General features: G+C 31.6%; 3 protein-coding genes and 4 non-coding genes across 9 annotated transcripts in view; 4 read left to right on the forward strand and 3 right to left on the reverse strand.

Moving 5' to 3' along the window:
- The window catches only part of LOC101514921 (uncharacterized), a 4,446-nt gene extending 3,361 nt beyond the window's left edge, over positions 1 to 1,085 (reverse strand). Inside the window, exons 1-3 of the mRNA XM_004500824.4 lie at positions 817 to 1,085; positions 140 to 197; positions 4 to 51 (exon numbers count right to left, since the gene is read on the reverse strand). Of these exons, the coding sequence (XP_004500881.1) occupies positions 4 to 51; positions 140 to 197; positions 817 to 950 (240 nt within the window). The 5' untranslated portion in view covers positions 951 to 1,085. The remainder of the gene's footprint in view (positions 1 to 3; positions 52 to 139; positions 198 to 816) is intronic.
- Positions 1,086 to 4,863: 3,778 nt separating this feature from the next.
- Positions 4,864 to 4,936, forward strand: TRNAK-CUU (transfer RNA lysine (anticodon CUU)). The gene has a single exon. It is a non-coding gene; the product is annotated as a tRNA-Lys (tRNA).
- Positions 4,937 to 5,594: 658 nt separating this feature from the next.
- On the forward strand, positions 5,595 to 5,667 carry TRNAK-CUU (transfer RNA lysine (anticodon CUU)). The gene has a single exon. It is a non-coding gene; the product is annotated as a tRNA-Lys (tRNA).
- Positions 5,668 to 6,401: 734 nt separating this feature from the next.
- TRNAK-CUU (transfer RNA lysine (anticodon CUU)) lies at positions 6,402 to 6,474 on the forward strand. Its single transcript has one exon. It is a non-coding gene; the product is annotated as a tRNA-Lys (tRNA).
- A 220-nt stretch (positions 6,475 to 6,694) lies between these two features.
- Positions 6,695 to 6,767, reverse strand: TRNAK-CUU (transfer RNA lysine (anticodon CUU)). Its single transcript has one exon. It is a non-coding gene; the product is annotated as a tRNA-Lys (tRNA).
- A 1,775-nt stretch (positions 6,768 to 8,542) lies between these two features.
- LOC101514592 (uncharacterized) lies at positions 8,543 to 9,800 on the forward strand. The gene is made up of 2 exons (XM_004500823.4): positions 8,543 to 8,747; positions 9,124 to 9,800. The coding sequence occupies exons 1-2, from the start codon at positions 8,630 to 8,632 to the stop codon at positions 9,666 to 9,668; spliced, it is 663 nt and encodes a 220-aa protein (XP_004500880.1). The 5' UTR covers positions 8,543 to 8,629; the 3' UTR covers positions 9,669 to 9,800.
- Positions 9,801 to 14,874: 5,074 nt separating this feature from the next.
- Positions 14,875 to 23,126, reverse strand: LOC101514040 (1,4-alpha-glucan-branching enzyme 1, chloroplastic/amyloplastic). 3 transcript variants are annotated; one of them, XM_004500821.4, is made up of 14 exons: positions 22,729 to 23,126; positions 22,231 to 22,350; positions 21,510 to 21,720; positions 20,979 to 21,048; positions 20,617 to 20,883; positions 19,162 to 20,068; positions 18,851 to 18,967; positions 18,662 to 18,724; positions 17,990 to 18,097; positions 17,718 to 17,819; positions 17,422 to 17,489; positions 17,212 to 17,293; positions 16,659 to 16,775; positions 14,875 to 15,437 (listed from the first exon to the last, which is right to left on the reverse strand). In XM_004500821.4, the coding sequence occupies exons 1-14, from the start codon at positions 22,792 to 22,794 to the stop codon at positions 15,189 to 15,191; spliced, it is 2,547 nt and encodes an 848-aa protein (XP_004500878.1). In that variant the 5' UTR covers positions 22,795 to 23,126; the 3' UTR covers positions 14,875 to 15,188. The 3 variants fall into 3 exon arrangements, with proteins under 3 accessions (XP_004500878.1, XP_012571473.1, XP_004500879.1); XM_012716019.3 differs by having other exon boundaries at positions 21,510 to 21,739; positions 22,675 to 23,126; XM_004500822.4 differs by having other exon boundaries at positions 22,675 to 23,125.
- Between the last annotated feature and the right edge of the window lie 679 nt (positions 23,127 to 23,805).

Below are 23,805 nucleotides of genomic sequence, written 5' to 3' on the forward strand. Positions count from 1 at the left end.
CACTGCAATCTCAGCACCATAGCCTCTGTTTCCAGCTTTAATTGTCTCCATCTATTTCAAAACATCGAAGATAAGAACTATGTTTATTCAAATACCAAAACACACACTAATCAATCTAGATACATCATAGACAACTCACACTGAGTTTATCCGGGTGACGATGAACCATGGCCTTGATCTCATCCATCAAATTTCCACTGCAGAATTCCAATAACAACAAGCAAATGCATAATTTTACAAAACAATGTTGCATCAACTTCAGCTTCCATCAAATAAATAAAAAACTCATAATAAGCACAAGAAGATTTCAAAACAGTGCAGAAAGCGTGATAATTAAGAAAGTAAGTTGCATCCACACAATATAAGCACGTGTTTGGTTCCACTTTTGGATGAGCCAGAATCAATTTTGGAGATGCAAAATTGATTTTGACATGTTTGGATGTTATCTAGAATTGATTTTACCTCAATAATTAATTCTAGCTTAAAATTATAATTTGTAGCTGTTGAATCCAAACTGTGATTTTTACATTAAAATGTTCAACTCACTTTTACCCGAATATATACATCCATAAATCACTTTACATTCAACTCAATTTCATAACCAAACACAGGCTAAATGAATAAATTAATTAATTGATACACAAGGCAATTAAAGTAATCGATTACGAAAGCGTCCTTGAGATTCATTCAACAAAATCGTAACTGAAAATTTAACGATAACTAATTAATAGCGTGATCTGCGATAGGAATTGCGAAATTGAATTACGAAATAACTAAAAAACTACGATTGGAATCTAAGGAAGATTAGAGTGAAACCTGGAATGATAGAGATCGTAATTGATTGGAGTAAGTGGTTTGTTGTTAGGTTCGCCATTAACAAAGAGGAGATCTTGGAAAGAAGAGAGGAAGTAGATGAACAGAAAAGATGAAAGAGAAACAAGATCAGCCATGGCAAGATCCACTCTATCATTTCATCTCATAATTTATTTATGGTAACTTTTTTATCTTGATATTATTAAATTAAATTAAAGTATGTCCACTGCATCTATCAAAATATTTTCTCAAGCCATCATGTTTATAGATGTATGTTTTGTTAAGAAATATATTTTTGAAGACTGATTGCTTTTTTAAATTCCACGTTCAACGGTGTCGATAGGACCGCAGTTAACAACAAAGAAACGGGTCACTTCACAATTTGGTTTATTATTGTCGTCCTCATTTTTTGTCTTGTTTTTTAATTTTATTTTTAAATACAACATTATTTTTAATTTTGTTCTGATTGTTTGCTGCCAATCGGACACTGACAAACAATTTTTTTTAAAATAATAATAATAATATTTTATTACAATTTTAGTTCCATTATTTTTTACTGATTCATGAAATTGATTTTCTATTTTAAAAATTAATAATTTTAATCACTTTTCTCTAATTTTTTGACTAAAAAATGTAATGTGTGACATACTTTAAATAACATATATATAATACCATGAAATCATAATAAAATATCGTCAAAATTTAATTTATAACTTTTGAAATTTTTCATATTTATAATTTAATCAATGAGATATAAATAATTAAATCATTTAAATGGTTCTATATCATGAAATTTTATGTCACGTCATTTAAAATATGTTAAATCGTAATTATTTTTTAGTTCAAAAATTTAAATGATAGATAAAAACTTTAGACTTTTATAATAGGAGAACCAATTTTATGATAAAATGATCATTAGTGAAATTAAAGTTTTCATTTTTACACCTCGGTGCCGCTTCTGAATCAGGTTACTATTGCAAGTAAACATGGTCTATGTTTTTTAGGCTCTATTTGATAAAATTATGTTATGAGCTCATAGCTGAAAAACTAACTCATAGTCGATAACTTATTATTTATAGTTAAAAAGCTAATTAATTGAAATTAACATATTTGATAAATTTAACTTTTAACAATATAAAATGACATAATTATTTAATTTAAAACAACAAAACATGTGAGATGTTTATTCAATTTCTCTCGGGTATTGTTTTACTCTATTTTTTTAATCAAATTTCCAATTGTACTTTATTTTTATTTGTTTTGCTTTCTTCTTCTCCAAATTCTCATATCTCCAATAACATCATTCTTCATATCTCATATATCTAAAACCCCTAATTTTAAGTTTTTTTAATTGGTTTGACTTCTATTCGTCTAATTTGTCGCTTTCGTATCATTTTATATTCCAATTTGTCGTTTAATTTGAATTCGACTTGGAAGAGGATACGTCGACAATGACGATACTCCAATTACTCTTCCAATCTTAGGCTATTCCTTGATAATCTTCCTTTCATTGTTGAATTAATTGAATGTAGACTAAATACCACCCGTAGTCCCTTAACTTAATTTCAGTTACCGTTTTAGTCATTTTTTTTCCCGATTTGGTCCTTTATTTTAATTTTAAGTGACAATTTGATATTTTAGGTTTTAAAATATCAGCAATATTATCCTTATTTTTTGTAAAAATTCAAAAAATTCATAAAAAATTTCAAACAAAACTCATAAAACCTATTATCATCCTCAATATAATGTAATTTCATCAAATTTATAACTTAAATTTTTAAATAGACTCATATTTTCATCTCCAACAACATCAAATAAAGAATGACAAATATGAGTTTATTTGAAGATTTGAGTTACGAATTTGATTAAATTTGTTTTATATTACAAAATATAATTTATTTTATGGATTTTGTTTGAAAATTTTGATGAATTTTTTATTTTTTGTAAAAAAAATGATAACATTTTTTACGTTTTAAAACATAAAAGATCAAATTGTCACTTAAAATTAAAATAAATGATCAAATCGGAAAAAAAAATAAAGTACTAAAACGTTAACTGAAATTAAGTTAAGAGATCACTATTTAGCCAAAATAATTAGTGAGTATGTATGTTGTACCATTCCAATAACTCATTTTAGCAATATGCTTACTACTTATTTCGTTATTTCTCAATTGTTAGTTTGAACTCAAAAAACTTATATTGTGGACTGACGAGTAGATTATTGTTTTTATTAAATGTTTTCCTATATTTTATTCTTTTATATTTTCTCCAACTATTATAAGTAAAAAAAAAAAAATAACATAAAATATTAGTCACTATTATAAACAAAAATTAATTATTTTTGACTTATTTATTATTAATATTACTAATATATTCTCACTTTGATGTTGGTTGTTGAGTGTTTTACACTTAAAGAGACAATTTAGTAAATTTGAATTATATTTTAAATAAAATATAAAAAATAAATTACATTTAACTATTTTATATTAATAGCTGTAAAATTAGTTTTATTTATTTATAATAGTGTCTGAATAAAAAAAAAATGTATTTTTGGTGCCATTATTATTGTAGTCAATCACGATAGGTTTTAGGGGTGTATAAGACTCGATTTGTCCCGCAAACCTGTTTTGGCTCGTAAGCAAATGAATGAGTCTACCGGTCCAAAAAAATAAGGACAAGGTAGAAAAATGATCGGATTCGAGTTAATTCTCATATTACTTATCATGTCCCAAATTACTTTTAGGATAATTAGTTATTTTTTGTTATTATTTTATCTTATTGTCAATTCATTCTCTCTAACATAATTATCAATCGGTAGTTTTCAAAATAATATTATGAGTTACTACTGTTTAATGAATTGACAAGTGGTAACTATATGTGCATTAATTTTAATATTCATACTCTTACTTTTTTTATACCTAAGTATTCGTACACATACTCATTATCTGCACTTTAACAAAAATAGATTGATGAATAATTGTTATTATTGTGATTACATTTAAAAATTATCTAAATATATTAGATCCAAATCGTAAAAACTTACAAATTAAAATATTTTATAACTTAAAACATTTTAAATGCACACATATTACAATAAATATCCATATATTCAGAATAATGTTTTATGAAGTTGTACGTCTTTAAGTGGTATTCTAATATATCTTCACAAAAATAATTAATATGTATATCATATTAGTCGGGTATAATTATACTTTTAGAATTAGTATCATAAAACTCTCAATTATAAAGTCATAATTATGCATTTTTTTCATCAAAATTATATTATTGAAAAGTTTGTAAATATTTATCTTTCGATTCTAAATATTATACCGGTCAAATGATACCGATAGATACTAAAATATAAAAGAAAAAGTTAGTTAACTAAACACAAATATAATAAATAATATATTTATATAAGTGCGAGTGTGACACAATATAAGTACTATAATATCCATACCCAATCAATTTTACATGTAATTACATCTTCTTAGACACATATCTATTATGTAGATTTTTACATTATCTAGTATAGATTTTTCCTATAAATACTTATTGAATTGCATCTAATTGTCATTCATATTTATCTTCCTAGCATGTAAGTTAATTAAATTATCGTTGTTAACTATAAAAGAACACGATAATTAATATAGAAAACAATTTTCAACACAATAACTGATATGAAATTGATCTTACTATGTGAACGAAGGAATAGCATTGAATTATATTACAAATATTGTTTTCTTTTATTTATCTCCAACAAACACATCTTATCAAATTACATATGTTGTAAATTATTTTTGGAATACAAAAATCCCATTTAGCTCAGTTGGTAGAGGGCAAGGCTCTTAACCTTGTGGTCTTATAAAATAGTTTTATATTTTTAGTATATTCAAATGAAATTCTAAAAGAAAATAAAAAGAAACATGTATATTTTGAAAAAGAAATAATGTATTTAAGAAAAATTTAGATATAATTAAAATAAGTATTTAAATTTGAAAAAAAAATAAATTATTTAATATTTTCTTTAAAATTATTTTTAAAATACAAAAAGCCCGTCTAGCTCAGTTGGTAGAGCGCAAGGCTCTTAACCTTGTGGTCGTGAGTTCGAGCCCCACGGTGGGCGTTATATTATTATTTTTTAACTAAATTATAAAATAATTTCTTTATATTTTAATTATATCTAAATTTTTCTTAAATACATTTATTTCATTTTAAAAATTTACATTTTTTTTAACCTTAATTTAGTAATTAAGTAACTAACATAGTAACCATTACATGAGTGTTATCTCACTCATGCTTTGCAATTACAGATGAGAATAGATCAATCGACATGGGCCTATTGCCTAGTCTACGTCAATATGATGAATGGTAGACTATAGCATGTTTGAACGTGAAAGTAAATCCAACAATGACATTTAATGCACTTGAAGATCATGATGACTTATTAAATAAACTAGACCGTAAGCCCTTATACCTATTCTCATCTTTAATTGCAAAATAGCGGTGAAATAACACTCAGATAAGGGTTAATATCTTAGTTACTTAATTACTCAATTAAGGTTCAAAAATGTAAATTTTCATCGAATGGGATATTATAAAATAATTTTATATTTTTAGTATATTCAAATGAAATTCTAAAAGAAAATAAAAAGAAACATGTATATTTTGAAAAAGAAATAATGTATTTAAGAAAAATTTAGATATAATTAAAATAAGTATTTAAATTTTGAAAAAAAACATTATTTAATAATTTCTTTAAAATTATTTTTGGAATACAAAAAGCCCGTCTAGCTCAGTTGGTAGAGCGCAAGGCTCTTAACCTTGTGGTCGTGGGTTCGAGCTCCACGGTGGGCGTTTTATGTTTCTTTTTATTTTCTTTTGGAATTTCATTTGTATATACTAAAATAAAAAATTATTTTACAATGTCTCATCCAATAAAAATTTACATTTTTTTAACCTTAATTGAGTAATTAAGTAACTAACATAGTAACCCTTACATGAGTGTTATCTCACTCATGTTTTGCAATTACGGATGAGAATAGATCAATCGACATGGGCCTATTTCCTAGTCTACGTCAATATGATGAACGGTAGACTATAGCATGTTTGAACGTGAAAGTAAATCCAACAATGACATTAATGCACTTGAAAATTATGTAACTCAGTTGGAAAATCCCTAAGATTAGCATGTTTGAATGCGAAAATAAATCCAACAATGACATTTAATGCACTTGAAGATCATGATGACTTATTAAGTAAACTAGACCGTAGGCCCCTATACCTATTCTCATCTCTAATTGCAAAATACCGGTGAAAGAACACTCAGATAAGGGTTAATATGTTAGTTACTTAATTACTCAATTATGGTTCAAAAATGTAAATTTTCATCGAATGAGATATTATAAAATAATTTTATATTTTTAGTATATTCAAATGAGATTCTAAAAGAAAATAAAAAGAAACATGTATATTTTGAGAAAGAAATAATGAATTTAAGAAAAATTTAGATATAATTAAAATAAGTATTTAAATTTTGAAAAAAAACATTATTTAATACTTTCTTTAAAATTATTTTTGGAATACAAAAAGCCCGTCTAGCTCAGTTGGTAGAGCGCAAGGCTCTTAACCTTGTGGTCGTGGGTTCGAGCCCCACGGTGGGCGTTTTATGTTTCTTTTTATTTTCTTTTGGAAAAATTATTATGTTTCTTTTTATTTTCTTTTGGAAAAATTATTTTACAATGTCTCATCCAATAAAATGTAAATTTTCATCGAAAAAGAAACATGTATATTTTGAAAAAGGAATAATGTATTTAAGAAAAATTTAGATATAATTAAAATAAGTATTTAAATTTGAAAAAATAAATAAATTAAACAAAATTAACGCCCACCGTGGGGTTCGAACCCACGACCACAAGGTTAAGAGCCTTGCGCTCTACCAACTGAGCTAGACGGGCTTGTTGTATTCCAAAAATAATTACACTATATGTAATGTAAGTTGATTACGATGTGTTTGTTTGGAGATAAGCAAAAGGAAACAATATTTGTAATATAATTCAATGCTATTCCTTCGTTCACATAGAAAGATCAATTTCATATCAGTTATTGTGTTGAAAATTGTTTTCTATATTAATTATCGTGTTCTTTTAGTTAATATTTATAATTTGTTTAACTTACATTTACATACTAGTATAGTAAATATAAATGACAATTAGATGCATATCTAATAAGTATTTATAGAGAAAAAATTTATAGTAGATAAGGTAAAAATCCATATAATAGATATGTGTACAGGGACATGTAATTATATGTAAAACTGGGTGAGTATAAGTACTATAATACCAACATTGTACCACACCCACACTTACCTTTGCCACTGAAATAAACTACAAACATAGGTGTTGTCAATGGTGGAATAAACTTATTATCTCTCATATTTCTAAAGAAGGTAATTAATGTTGTGACATAATTGTTAATTTGAGGTTTCATATTGTTAACGGTCGATGGTGAAATACTTTTTCTCATAATATTTCACATGTTTTCCCTAGAAACATGGTTGGTCTTCTTGAATATAACTTTTGATAATATATGAAGATGTATATTATGCTTTTTTTTTTTTTTTTCTTTTATTGTAGTTTTATTCATTTAGATTTTCCTCGTAAAGTTTTTAATGGAAAAGTAGTTTTTATCCCTTAAAATTATTTTCTTTGGTTTTAATATAATCTTCCCAAACATCTTATATTTTATAATAATATTTTAAAATATTATAAATAGTATGTGATTGACATTGACGATCAATATAATTAAAATGTTGAGTTAATATGTCTTTCCACTATTTTTTTTTCTTGAAAAAAGAAAGCAATTGAATAGGTAGAATTTTGTGGTTTGATAAAAGGATTTTCTCACATCAGTTCAAGTATATCTTAAAATTGATAGTTATAAAATAAAAAATGGTAGTCTTCCCTAAATATTTTGTTTGTTTCGCGAGAAGTCTCTATGAGTGGAGTTGCATTATCCAATACTCACCTTGTTTGGTGCAAGAAACAGAACTGAGAGAACCAAAACCCACAGGTTCCACACACAAAAAAAACATTATCCTCGATTATGCTAAGTGCTAAGAAATGAAAGAGAAGTGTGTCAATACCTTGTCTATTGTCAAGTTCCCACTCTAAAAATCATATATTTCATATAAAAAAGTTTAATTGCAGTTTTTGTCTCTTATTTTATCTGAATTGTGAAAGTAGTCTCCCCATTTTGTTTTTCCTCCAATTTTAGTCTCTCAAACAGAATTTTGGTCCAAAATTTGATGAATATTTAATTAATATTTTATAATGTTAAGAATTATTTTAAAATATTTTTAAGAGTTAATTTTTGTGCCCTGTCCATGTAAAATTTAACATCATATATAAATTATATATATTTTTTATTAATATTGAGGAATGGATTTTTTTTGGGTACAGAAACTGGTTTTTATTTTTTATCTAAATATAGAGGATTTTACTTTATAAAATTATACCATTTACTCAAAATCTTTGGAGAAAAAAAAGTATTTACTCAAAATAAAAATTCAATAAAGAAAGCGGCCCAAAAGTAAGAAGTGACCAAAAGCCCAATAAGGCATGGAAATCCAATTTAATAAATGAGGACAAATACACCGTTTCAAATAAGAGGAAATTCAAGCCGTCGGATCCAAAATATGACCGTTATAGACGCCCTTTTCTATATCTGTCTTCACTCTTCTTTTGTTTCAATCAAATAAAAAGGCACACCGCAAATTAAGTGGCACTGTATTTTTCTTGTTTGGAATCACAGCGTAGCAATGTACTATTCATCAACCATGAAATCTCATCTCAGGCCTCCGCTCCCTAAATCTCCGGTGCGTCGTACTCGGAACGTTCTTCCTTCATCCGATTCTGTCTCTCTTCAAACACCACCAGGTTTTCTATCTTTTTCTTCTACTCTATTCATCTAGATTTCGATATGTTTTTTCTATTCACTAAATCATCTATAATTCGTCCTTGTGATACGCTCCCTGAGATTAAGAATATTTGAAATACGTATCTAACTCTGTTAAATGTTACTCTCAGATCGGTTGTTTTTTTTTTTTTTTAATAAATATTTACGATAAATTAGGTTTTTAAATTTAATCACTTACAATTTAATTTGGTCTCTAAGTAAAATTACTATTAATCAACCAAGTTTGAAAGAGAGACATATGTGAGTACTGTTTGACTGAGTCAGAGACATATTTGAAATTTCGTAATATGATGAGTTATTTGAGAGTGTCTTACATGTCATGTGAATTTGAAACAGGTTCTTTAACCAAATCTCAAAAACCAGTTCGATCTCCCGAAATTCGACCTGAATACCGAACTATGTCATGTGAATTTAAGGCTTTAGCAAGGATGGTTCGTGAGGAATTCGGGAAGCAACCAGATACTACCGAAGAATCGACCATTGGAAATTCTTGTGGTGTGAAATCGGGTGTTTTATTCGAGAGAGGAAGGTTATACGATGAGTACTCTGCTAGAAGGAATGAGAGGCTCAAGAGAAAGAAAGGAGTGATGGTGGATCGTGAAGTTAACACTGCTGTTAAGCCTAAGGTTTCTCATCGTTCTCTTGGTGTTACGGTTGAATCTGGAAAAAAGAGTGCTTCTAGAAAACTTGGAAGTCTTAGAAAATCTGTTTCTGCAGCTTACTCCACTGAGGTTAGTGAAACTCCAAGGTACATGCTTAGAAGCATGACTAAGGAAAATAAGAAACCTCCTCTAGCTTCAAGATTTGATAATAAATTGGGTACCGTCGGCGAGAAGAAGATAGGAGCACCAAGAAGAGGAGGAAGAATTACATATTATTAGTTTCTTTTTTTTTTTTTTTCTCTTTTTTTTGTTTATTGAGAACATGATTTAATTTATGTCTGGGTTAAATCTTGTTCTATGTTTTGTTGGTTAAAGATTCTGTCAATGGAAATTGATACATTTTTCTGTGTACGAAGACTTGATTTATTTTGAGTGGGATTTGCTCATAAAATCTGATGCCATAAACATGACTAGGTGAGATTGATTTTATTTGTGTGACAAGGCTCCCTCCATTCCTTTAAACAAGGACTTCCAAGTCTGATGGTGTTGGTAAAGCAGAAAACCTAGAAACCATGGAAATGGTCATAATTCTACTTGCCAGGCTTGTGAATTATCTGGCAAATAATTGAGAAATTGGTTCAATTTACAGACAGTGCTTTGTTTGCAAATCTAAATTGACAATATGATTTGATGTAATTACTTTTTAATGGGATTTCTGCATTCTGAGCCATACGTCCAAATCTAAGTTAGTGTTTGCTGTTACCCATTAAACCTAGTTTTATTTTGCCTTTACCCTCCAAGGGAATGAAGGAGATGTTAGCTTCCAAGCTGTTGCTTGCACAGCAAGAAAACATAAAATGCACTATTGAATGATGGTAAGACTTGTATATTTCATAAATTGGCAATCCTATTTATACATGAGGTATTCTTGAACATTCTAACTGCAATCTAGGTAATTAACTAATTGATTGGTTAGTTAGCTAGTTAGTTACTACATTCAATTATTACATTACTTGAATTATACAAGTCAACTAATATTTTCACTTAATTCAAGTATCTAAGTGAAACTACACCGTTTGTCTTAGCTCTTCAAATCTATTTGTCCTCAATGCCTTGGTCATTATATCAACAACTTGCACTTCAGTTTGACAATATATAAGTTTAAGCTTGTTCCTCCCAATGTTGTCAATCATCAATGGCATTGGCATGCATACATCAATATTTAGTTCCTCCATCAAAGCTTCGAGCCACAAAGCTTGACAAGTTGCATAGCTGCCAGCAATGTATTATGCTTCACATGATGATAAAACTATGACTGACTGCTTCTTTAAGCTTGGTCATGAATTTGAATACATAGCCTGATGTGCTTATTCTATCACTCTTATCTCCACACCAATCAAAATTTGGATAGGCAACTAGATCTTTATCTCTTTGCTTCAATTCTCTTGCAAACAAAATTATGTGCCTTGAATGTATCTCATGATTCTCTTAGCTGCAGTCCAGTGAGTGTACTTGGGATTCTCAAGTCTTGTGTTGCACAATTACCTTAGAGATCCAACAACCTGTTTGAATAGGGTGGTATCAATCAACTCCTCTTCCACTTCTTTTCCTAACTTTGCATTGACTTCAACTAGAGTGACAACAGGGTTGCAGCCAACCATGTTGTATCTTGTCAAGATTTCTCCAACATATTTCCTTTGATGCATCACCAACCCTTTTTGTTTCAGTAACTTCAATTCCTAAAAGATAGGTCAACTTTTCCAAGTCTAACATCTTAAATTCATTCTTCATAATCTCCTTGAATTCTTCAATTTCTTTAATGTTGCTGCCAGTTACCAACAAATCGTCAACATATAGAGTGTTGATGGCCTTCCATCTTGTGTGTAATGCTTCACATTAACTCTATATTCTACTGTGCATTTAATGAAACCAATATTGATTAGGAGTGAGTCAATTTTTTTTGTTCTAAGCTCTTGGGATTTGCTTCAAGCCATAAATAGTCTTTCTCAATATGAGCACCTTATTCTCCTTTCCTTTAATCACAAATCATGGAGGTTGAGAAACATACACTTCTTCTTCAAGCAATCCATTCAAGAATGCATATTTAACATCAAGTTGGAACATCAACCAACCTCTAGTACTAGCCAATGCTATTACTAGTTTGATTGTCTCTATTTTGGCTATTGGAGCAAACACTTCAGAATACTCTATCACTGCCTTTGTAGAAATCATTTGGCAACTAATCTAGCTTTGTATTTAGCAATTGACCCATTTGAATTTAACTTGAGTTTGTAGACCCATTTGACTCTTATATGCTTCTGTTTTGGGGGTAAGTCAGTCATATACCAAGTTTGATTCTTCTCAATTGTTTTGATCTCTTTTATCATTGCTTCCTTCCTTCCAGAGTCCTCTCTTCATAGCTTTTTCAACATTTAGTGGTTATGTATTTGCAAATAGAGTAAAGTGCACTAAATCTCCACCATTATCAATTTCGTTGTCATTGTATACTTCAAACTCACTTAAATATGTACTTGACTCTATCCTTTCTTTAGTTGTGTCTTCCCTGCCTTGATGATCATCTAACATTGATGCAAGGACTCTTGTATGTTGGTTGGTGTTGCTGGTCTTATGTTCCCAGTCCCATTGTTGGTTGTTGTTGTTGGCATTATGTTTCCAGTCCCAATGATGGCTAGTGATGTTCACATTCTGTTTCTAGTCTCAATTTTCATGCTCAACTATCTTCACATCTCTATTAACTACAATCTTCCCTTTAGCAGGATCATGCAATTTGTATGAACCAGTTGGATGATATCCAACTAACATCATGGCTTCACTTTCGTCTTGCAGTTTTCTTCTCTTCTGGTCTGGCACATGCTTAAAGCATAGAACACCAAAAGCTCTCAAGTGTTCTAAAATTGGTTCCTTATCACTCCAAATTTCCCTTGACACTTTCTCACGCAACCTTTTTGTTGGACAATTATTCAAGATATAGACAACAGTTGATGCAACATCACCCCAAAACCTATGTGGTAATTCTTTTTCTTTCAATATTCTTCTAGTCATGTATAGGATGGCTCTGTTTCTTCTTTCAACCAATCCATTATGTTGAGGTGTGTAGAGGCAATACCTTCATGTTCAATCCCATTTTTAACACACAATTCCTCAAAGTCATGTGATGTATACTCATCACCTCTATATGTCCTTAGCACTTTGACAATTTTTCCACATTGTTTTTTCAACTTTCACTTTGAAATTCTTGAACATTTCAAGTGCTTCAACTTTTGTTTTTTTTTTTTATCAAATATATCCACAACATTCTACTAAATTCATCAACAAATGTTATGAAATACTTATTACCTCTCAGTTCTCATCAACTGAACTCATTGCCTTTAAGCATTGGATGTTTGCAGCCTCCATGTTTATGACAAAGGTTCTGTTCTTTGAGAGAGGAACCTTCAATATCATATTCTTTTGTCCATCATACATTTCTAGTGTATTATTCTTCATTAACACTTGAAACCTCTTTTGAATCAGTTGGCCTATACTCAACAAATTTCTTTTCATTCCTGGACATACAACACATTCTCAATCACCATTGTCTTTCCATTCCTTCTTCTAATCACCATGTTTCTAGCACCTTCTGCCTCTAATGTTCTGTCATCAGCAAACCTGATCTTGCTTCTTCTTGATGTATCAATATCCACCAACCATTCTTTGTGATTGATCATGTGATTGGATCAACCAGTATCAAGAAACCAGAATTGAGATTGAGAATGTTCTTCATTTGTTGTAGCCATCAACAAGAATGTGTTTGAATCTGAATCATCCTCTTGTGCAACACATGCCTCATCCTTATCATTTTTCTTCTTCTGTTTGCCTTTTCCAACCCATCATTCATAAGTAAAAGCCCAAACTTCTCACAATTATAGCCTTGTACCTTCTTCTTGTCAAAATTCTTTTATTTTCCTTTGGATTTACCATTTACACCTCCTCCTTTTGATGTAGATTCATATTTATCATCATATTTCTTGAACTTGTCTTTATTTTTCTTCTTACACTTTCTTTTCTGATCTATTTTCTTATTTATTTGTGTTGTCAATGCTTGATCCCCAACCTTCCCTTCATTCCTCTTATTCATCCTCAATTCTCTTGCTTCTAATGTTTTCTGCAATTCCTCAAGACTCAAGGTTGAAATGACTTTGGATTCTTCAATGACACACACAATGTAATCAAACCTGAGATGAAAAGATCTTAAAATATTTTCACACAACTTCTGTTCAGATAAAATCCGATACTTTCTATTGCTCCTCCATCTGCAACAGTTCGAATTGCCTTTGAAGGGTTTGCAATTTCACTTTCTTCACCTTTGCTCTTCATGGATAGCATTTATCAAGGATGTCCCTGACCTCTTTTGCACTCCTTGCATCAGATATCTTGTCAAAGTTGGTTATATCAAGACATTAATGCAGAATGAGTGTAGCTTTGCAATCTTTCTTCTCGTTTTCTTTAAAAATTTATCTATGTGCTTTCGTTGGATTGACTCCCAGATCATCAAATCCTGTTTCTATGGTTTCTCCATCTATCCCAATCTATCCAAATAAGGCACAAATTTGTACTCTCCATCTATCCCAATGTTTTCCATCAAAGTGTGACATGTGAACTGAAATTTTTTCATTATTTGCACTTGCATTCATCCTCACTTCCCTTGTGGTTTAATCCTCACAGTTCACTCATATTTTCACTTTGATTTTGAATCAAAAACAGTGGCTCTAGATACCAGTTGTTAGCTTCCAAGTTGTTGCTTGCATAGCATGAAAATAGAAAATGCACTATTGAATGAATGATAAAATTTGTGCATTTCATAGATTCACAATCCTATTTATACATGAGCTATTCTTACACATTCTAACTACAATATAACTAACTAATTGGTTAGTTAGTTACTATATTCTACATTACTTGAATTACAAGTCATCTTATAAGAGAAAGGGGTGGGGATTTATAATTTTACTATCAAATCCTTTTTGACAGGATTTCTACGGTCTGAGTCATACAACACACAAGAAACAATGTCTAGAACAATTTCTAACCAGCAGGAACAAAAAGAGAACAATAGTCAGATCTAGGTTTTAGACAATTCCCATCTTTACTCTATCTCAATCGAGCTAGTCAGATCATTGTCAGACACTTAATAGACTTAAAAGAAGGTTCCACCCGTAAATTGATTGATCAATGTTACCCGGAAGTAGCATCAGAGATAGATTATGTGCTAAAGCTTATGTTCTGTAATGGTTGATCAGTCGGATTTTTACCTTTAATGGCCTATTGTAGTGTAGGAGGTGACCATCCCGTGGCCGGAGGCCTGGTGACAATAGTACCATAACCATTTTATTTTAAAGCAACACAGTTTAACGTACGGGGTCATGGTAGAAAGAATCCTGGCATTGGAGGCACTGAAGTATGTTTTTGTTGAAATCTTTCCCAGTAAGGAGAAAACAAAGTTCAAGATGCACATTACATAACAATGAGTTCATGACCACCACCATCCTGTAAGGATTCTCATCATACATGACTGGTAGTAATGTTTTGTGCATACATAATTTATTTGTGATCATTATATATACATATACATACACATAATATACAGAGTAGAAAGATGATTTGATGGACAAAAGTTTCTTCAAAATTTTCTCAGGATTTCTTTGTCGACAAGTGAAAATTGCTATGATTCCCAACTTCCGACGGAAAAAGATTATCAGCTGTCTGCATCTTCTTCAAATTTGTCTCCATCTTCATATTCTAAGTTCTCTTCCATTTTGTCTGCGTCTTCTTCCATTTTGTATGCGTCTTCGAATTTGTTTCAACATCTTTACTTTCAACCTTAACTTTGGGAACAACTGCATCTTCTAAGTTCTCTTCTATCTGATCCAAATTGCTATCTTCGCTTTCCGTAGAAAGATCAGTATCTGCTGCAGCAAATGTCTCTTCAACCACACCCACATTTGTACTGTTGTTTTCTTCGTGGCTTTCGTCCACTCTATAATATACCTTTGGAAATTTTCAAATTCCAATATCAAATTCACATTTTGCAGTCAAGTGAAAATGAAAAACTTTAACTCTGTAATTCGAACCTAATTTTGACATGACAAAGCAAGTTTGAAAAATGATTTTACAAAAAAAATCACAATGTAAACATTGTGGCAGAGAAAAAAAATGGCAAGGTAAATTTTTGCAATGCTCTGAAATTCTTTGTTGGCATAGTCCTTTTGTTAACACTTCACAGGTACATACATCAAAAAATGAAAAGTAAAAAGCATTTAAAAACTTCAAATAAAAAAAGGGTTTAGTATATTATTTAGTTGAATGATTATTCACTAATAGTGTACAAAATTATGGTCATCTAATATTGATATTTATTAAGATATTATTATAGGATATATATAATATAACAAAATGACATCATGGTGACATATGATTGGATGGTTATGTAAACTGTTTTTACTTTATACACCATTAATGTATAATAATTATTTTTCAAGCAGTAATTAGGATAGTTTAATGAATATTAATAAGTATCAATCTTGATTCCTCAACCAATTTGATCGAAACACAAACTAATTTGTTAGCATTTGTTTGATTGGGAAAAATGTGGACCAATTTTTTATGGTAACCCAATGTACTTAGAGGCATGTGGACCAATTTTTTATGGTAACCCAATGTACTTGGAGGCTAGTCTCTAAAGGTATGGAGATTCATTTAAAAGGTTGACATCTTTCAATATGTGTTCTCTCCATACACCACCCGCCAGTTTTGGAACTTCTAACCATATTAGTTTTCTTATTTTACCATTTCAAGTGTCAATTGGATAAGTTTTCAGTTTTAACTTTTTAATGACGTGATACATAAATCCTACAATATATAATATCATAGAAAACTAATTTAAAGTCTAAAGATCTCATTACATCATATGTAGTATGAATAGTTAAATTCATCATAATAAATAAACTAAAAGTCCAAATAATAAAATATAAGTGGAAAATTATTTAAATTTGCAAGAATTTATGCACTATATATTTACTATTAATATTAAATATATTCGTTTTCATATCTAGACAAACACATACAAGTTTTGTTTAGATTGAATCCATTTTCAAAATCAGAACTGAAAACCAAATATCACAATCGCAAAAACAAAATACTGCAAATAAACCACATAAAAGAGGACAGTTTGAAGAAATAAGAGACTTCAAAAGGGACCAGATCACATACCACACAGGTACGAGGGGGTGAAAGGACCTTGAAGGAATTGGGCCGGTTATTGAAATTTGTTTCAGGAACTCCTGGTATGCCTTCTGGGGATGTGAAGTGATCTGCATCGTGTCCCACCTAGGAGTGGAAAATGGCCAATCTCATCATAGAGGAAAAAATGACAAGGAACGCATATATTCAAGAACCATAAAATAATAGCAACCGAGTTGAAGTCCAGTTCACTACCACTTACAGGGGAACATTGGAACAACTTACATGATTTAATTTGTATGTTGGTCCTCCAAAGTTACACATGTTGCCTCATTATTAGATCTCTAAAAATTTCAGTCACCAAATGAATCTCATAAAAATTCTAAAGTCTAAACTGTGGCAATCAAAAAATTTAGAGGGCTAATGTAGTACTGGTGACAGCTAACTTGAGGTATTATTCTTATATATTTATCAGCAAAGAATTTCCAATATTTTTGGTGGGAAAGGGAAAAGGGATTCTGGGCAACACATAGTTCCACCACTGATTATAACGTCTAATACCAGAAAGATTAGGGCTCCTTACTCTTCCATGTCCTCCGAATTCCCGTGCATCACTATCCAGTGCAACTCTGTATTTCCCTGGCAAGTCACACCCAACTTTATACCTGTATGTTCAATGTTTCGTCCAAATCATCTGTGGTTAATTGTTACTACAGAAATATATATAGAAACTTCACAAAAAACCAAACACACAACCTCACACAAATAAATTACCCACGCACAAATGGCATACCCTTCGTATGTATTATCTGGATGGAAATTGAACACAAACACCAGATCCCCACGTTCAAAGACTATAACCTGTAAAAGGAAAAAAAAAAACATTAGGCATTTAATTATAACATATCAGAGTTATACTTGAAATCAATACGAGTAGACAATGGCTTGTTCATTATATTTAGGAAAAGACTTCTTCATACACCAACGTATAAATATTCTAGGATGCAATCTATTTTAATCTGTCTTAGAAGAAAATCTCTGAATTGTCTAGCAGTAGTAAAAAACATCACATTATGGGGACATATTCACCTTGTCTTCATTGTTTGTGCTGCTCACAATTTGTTTAGTTGATGCAAGGATTGAGAATTTATCATCAAGCAGGTTCATTGCTCTGTCAAATGCATTCATGAACTGCACAAGTTCCAAAAGCAAAAGTATAACATGTATCTCAAATACAGGCGAGAAACTCCAAGAATGCACGAGAATACAAGAGTTCTGCTGAGGGGATAAAAACGGAGCCACAAAAGAGATCCCCCCCAACATAGACACAAAATGAACAAACATACACGCACGCACACTACCTTGTATCTCAGGTGATTTGTCTCCACCAGATTCCACTGACGCCTGCACTTCTCATAACTCCATCCATTGCCTTCTCTTGGGAAATCAATCCATTCCGGATGGCCAAACTAAAAATAACTTTGTGAATATAATTTAACAAATGATAACATGGTCATGAGAGTGAGATGCTTCAAAATATCCACTGTGCTTGCTTTGACAGCAAAAAATGTATAACTAGTCTTATAGAGGGCTGGCTTGTAGAAGCAACCCATACACCCAAAGAGGAAATATTTGGTTGTCAGGGAACCCTATATTACAATAATGTTACACGAAATGTGTGAAATCAACATTGATTATAACATTGTAGTTGATAGTAGTTCGTCAAGGATCTGCAACCTCCCTAGTTCAAAGGCCCATATTTCCTTTCAAATCATTTATCAGCAACATGCTGGAAATTATAGAAGCCCAACAATCTAATCAACTAACTAGCTTCCTCACTAACAGTGTAACAGTCACCAACAGACACTTAACTAACAAACACCCAACACATTGTTTTGCAAACACCACCTCTACGGAATCAATTTTTCATCAGCAAATTGCATTTTGTTGAATAAAAAGATAAAGGTTGAATGCATTGTACAGTAACAGGGAGCAACAGTTTTGCAGGCAGAAGAGTAAAGCAGCATGCATACCTCATTCCCCATGAAATTAAGGTAGCCTTCTCCGCCTAATGCCATGGTTATGAAGTGTATCATCTGCAAAAGATTAAGATAACAAAATATTAAAGGATAACAATAAACCATGTATTGCATTAGAAGCTTCATAATTATATTTCTAATTTTTTATATGTAGTCCAGAAGGTTTTATGGTCAGATAAAAACCTTGTGAAGAGCAATCCCCCGGTCAATAGTGGGAGAAGGATCAGTCAAACAAGACATGCTAGAATACATTTCTTTATCCATTAGTAAAAATGCAATAGTTTTGTCCCCAACAATGGCCTGTCCAAGAGAAAAACTATAAGACGTTGATAGTGCAGGCATTAAAAAACAATTCAATAGGATAATATCTTGATTGCATGTCACCTCTAGTTCTCATCATTTTTCTGTTCACAAATTTACCCGAAACTAAATTCTTATATTATTTCTAACAGAAAGGCAAGACAACACTCAACAAAAAACGACAAAGATCATACTTGGTCATGACTTTCAGCATAGGAGACACATTTCTCAGTGTATCTCCTATTTGTCAAATTTGAAGAGATTTCTTTCATTGACCACTCATTGTCTTTTTTGTTCTTCAAGTAGTCAATCCACCTGTCAGGGATAGCCATGGCTAGTCGATAGTCAAAACCAATTCCCACCTCAGAAACTGGTCGGCCGAGTCCAGGCATGCCAGAAACATCTTCAGCAATGACAGTTGCATCTGGCAAAATATTATGGACTAGACAATTAGCCAACATCAAATAGACAACAGCATCCACATCTGTTTCTTCACTAAAATATTCATTATAATCCCCTGTAAATGCCAGGTTGACTCCATGATGATGGTACAGCATTGATGTCACTCCATCAAATCGAAATCCATCAAATTTGAACTCCTCAAGCCACCACCTTAAATTAGATAAAAGGAAACGAAGAACTTCCCAGTTGGCATAGTTAAAAAGTCTGCTATCCCATAGTTTGTGATAGCCTCTATCTCCGGTGTGGAAGTAAGATTCTTGTGAACTTTGGCCCAAATCAAAGCCATTGAGTCCATCAGTAACATTATTACTAGCATGACTATGGACAATATCCATCAAAACATGCAAACCCAGGCTATGTGCCTTATCGATCAGATATTTAAGATCTTCGGGGGTTCCAGATCTACTGCTCACAGCAAAAAAGTTTGTTACATGATATCCAAATGATGCATAATAAGAATGCTCCATCACAGCCATCAGCTGAACTGTATTATAGTTATTTTCCCGAATACGTGGCAAAATATCATCTGCAAATTCCCGGTAAGAGTTTATGCGGGGTTCAGAGCTACTCATTCCCACATGAGCTTCATATATCCGTGGAGCTTTTGGCTTCGGAGGACGAGGATATTTAAACTGATACCTGCAGAACAAACATGAGGATGCACAAACAGCTGAGATAATTTCATTCAAACTTGATCAAGAATGGAATGAAAAAAAAAAACGGAAATGCTATGTAGATTAAAATGGTATAATCATCATACATGGTTAACTGCTTTGCAAGTGCTACATATAATCCAGTTGATGTTTTTTGCAAATTAAACCCAGGACAGCAGGTTTCTTGTTTATGATCAGACAGAAAGAGAATAAAATATGGCGGTATGTGGTGGAATTTTAAAAATTTGGAACTCGTTGCATTCAGAAAGAACACTATTGTAATACACATTTGAAATTCATAGTTGATCCATCAATCATAAATTGAATATACAATTTTAAACAATTATATTTGATTGGATTTTGTAAAATTATCTAGAAATCAAATTATATTCATAAGATTCAAAGTCAGTTAATATGTGACATACGTTCGAGTCCCTTTTAGCATTGATAATTTGATACTTCAGATGCAATGCTTAATTCTTTACTGAAGATAACAAATCAACAAATATTCTACACACATATGAATAATGGGACCTCTCTGAAAGTGGTGGATCCCAGTAGACACCATCGTATGGCGCAGCAAATCTGGTAGGATCAACAGTGGCATATTTAATCCAAGCAGGGATGCGATCAACCCAAACTCCACTATGTTTGAACCTAAACTTTACTCTTGAATTATGAGGTATAGCTGGATTTCCATCAGCATCAGGGATCTTAATGCTCCATACACCAAATTGATCTTTTTCCATGTGATGGTTGGAACCATCCCACCCATTAAAGTCCCCAATAATTTGTGCTTCCCTGCATTGAAAAATTCAAAACCAGAAAACAAAACAAAATTAAATTAAACAATGACAAACAAAGTTGACTAGTTTGGATCCTTTGAGATAACTTACTGAGCAGCAGGTGCCCACTCACGGTACAAAATGCCACCTTCTTCTCTGTTAAATCCAAATTTCAAATAACCTAAGATTTGGGAAGGAAATGATAAGGAAACATCATATTAAAGAATAAAAATGTAACTAAAATTAATCCAACAAATTAGTATGGCATTTTAATAGAAATCAATCAAGTTGACAGACGAATGACTTTTTTTCAAGAGACTGACATGTCCAACATAATCAATCAATTGTGCTCACACAAATTTACATAACCATAGGTTCACTTATACATGCCAGATAATGTAATATGACTATCAACCACAGACACTGCCAAGTATTAGCTGAGGAATACTTCATCATTATTGGTTTACCATTGGCATATAATTTGCAGTTATGCTCAAAACCGTAGCAGTTATCTAATTTAGTATGCACGGTTATAAAGAAACAACCAAACAATGTCAACTGCCAACAATTGTAATCACCTTATCTAATTTAGTATGCCCAGTTATAAAGAAACAATGAAACAATGTCAACAGTTATAATCACCTTTTGCAAATTCTTCAAGACCTCCTTCATATTCTTCAATGAGCCTTTTCTGATCTAGATATCTCTTCAGTCTATATTTGAAGTGATTTTTGTATGGTTTTAGGGATGAATCAACATGCAAGATGCCTATGTTTTCAAAGTCTTCTTCAACGGATGACAATGTTGATGTGCCATCTGTCATAACGGCTATGCGTTTGAAACCAGAGCTCACCTAGTTGTGGGAAAGCCCACTGAAACAGCTTATTCACGTGCAGCATAATTACATATGTGGATAATAGATATTCAACAATCAATTTTATTTTCAAAACATATAGCAAATCAGTAAGAACAGAGTCCAAGTGTTTCATGTTATTCTCATTCATTTCCTTTGATCATATGCTACTATCTCAGAAGAGAAGGTAGAAAAATTAGTTTGGTTTAACATAAATACTGGTTGATTTTGTTAGGCATAACCTTTATTATGTTCATTTTTAAACTTTAAATGAAGGTGGCTCTCCCAAAATACGAACTTGAGCATCATATTATAAAAGAAAATTAATTCCAACAAAAGTTTGCCACTCAATACATATAACAAACAAATCATAAATTATATCTCAAGGTCGTACATTATCCAAACAAGACAAAGGATATCAATTAGAACAGCACAGTCGCATCAAAGTTTCTCAAAAATAATTGACCTGGCAGCATATACTAGAGACATCAAAACAAAGTCAAATTATACCCTCTCAAATATTGATCCTCTTGATTCAAAACCGAACACCTTGCATCCATTTGGATTCTGATAGCCCAGGGCCAACTCTACTGGCTTTTGCTTGGCAAGTTGCTGCTTATTTTTCGAGGTCTGCCAGAAAAGTAAATATAAAATTACAAACCATTACAGCTAAAAGAAATCACTGCACAATAGTAAGAAGCTCATAATCTAGATCACTGAAGTTTAAATAGAAGACAAAATTTAGAGAGTTATACTTATGTAAAAAGAGCAAAAGTAAGTAGCTGTTCAGATCCAAACTATGAGCACCAATGTTTGAGTCGATATTTTAAAAATCGAACCGAACATTAAACCAGCGAGACTTATGGGTCATGATTCAACTTTTTTAAACCACTCAAACAAGATGAAAAAATAATAATAATAAAATGCTAGTCAAAATGAAACTGAAGGCAGTACCGGGAAGTTGAAGCAAGAAATGAAAGGAAAGAGTTGAAGTTAATGAATGATTACGTGAATGATGCAGCCAATGTTTAAAGAGGAAGAAATGAGAGGATTAAAACTCAGAGAGGAAATCATGTCTCTAAATTGAAGTCCAGAATCAGCTTCGATCAAGGTTCAGGTTAAAGCAGTCTCCATAAGGAGAAGAGTGAAGAGTGTGGAAGAATGGAGGTTTTAATTAAGAAGTTAAGTATTTTTTTATTTGATGATGACACGTTGTGGTATGAATTTATTTGTTTATTTATTAATTAATGTAAACCGTCTTTTCATTGCTAAGAAGAGAAATAAAGTAGTAAAGTAAAGGATATGCTTCGCCACGTGAAGAAGCAACCAACGGCGCTATAATTTCCATCTGTTCCAATTGTAAGTCCTCTTCTCCTCCGTCCACAACCGTTCTATTTTAATTTAATTTCCATCTGTTCCAATTGTAAGTCCTCTTCTCCTCCGTCCACAACCGTTCTATTTTAATTTAATTTCCATCTGTTCCAATTGTAAGTCCTCTTCTCCTCCGTCCACAACCGTTCTATTTTAATTTAATTTCCATCTGTTCCAATTGTAAGTCCTCTTCTCCTCCGTCCACAACCGTTCTATTTTAATTTAATTTCCATCTGTTCCAATTGTAAGTCCTCTTCTCCTCCGTCCACAACCGTTCTATTTTAATTTAATTTCCATCTGTTCCAATTGTAAGTCCTCTTCTCCTCCGTCCACAACCGTTCTATTTTAATTTAATTTCCATCTGTTCCAATTGTAAGTCCTCTTCTCCTCCGTCCACAACCGTTCTATTTTAATTTAATTTCCATCTGTTCCAATTGTAAGTCCTCTTCTCCTCCGTCCACAACCGTTCTATTTTAATTTAATTTCCATCTGTTCCAATTGTAAGTCCTCTTCTCCTCCGTCCACAACCGTTCTATTTTAATTTAATTTCCATCTGTTCCAATTGTAAGTCCTCTTCTCCTCCGTCCACAACCGTTCTATTTTAATTTAATTTCCATCTGTTCCAATTGTAAGTCCTCTTCTCCTCCGTCCACAACCGTTCTATTTTAATTTAATTTCCATCTGTTCCAATTGTAAGTCCTCTTCTCCTCCGTC

This window comes from Cicer arietinum, chromosome 5 (assembly GCF_000331145.2).
Source record: "Cicer arietinum cultivar CDC Frontier isolate Library 1 chromosome 5, Cicar.CDCFrontier_v2.0, whole genome shotgun sequence".
Classification (NCBI taxonomy): domain Eukaryota; kingdom Viridiplantae; phylum Streptophyta; class Magnoliopsida; order Fabales; family Fabaceae; genus Cicer; species Cicer arietinum.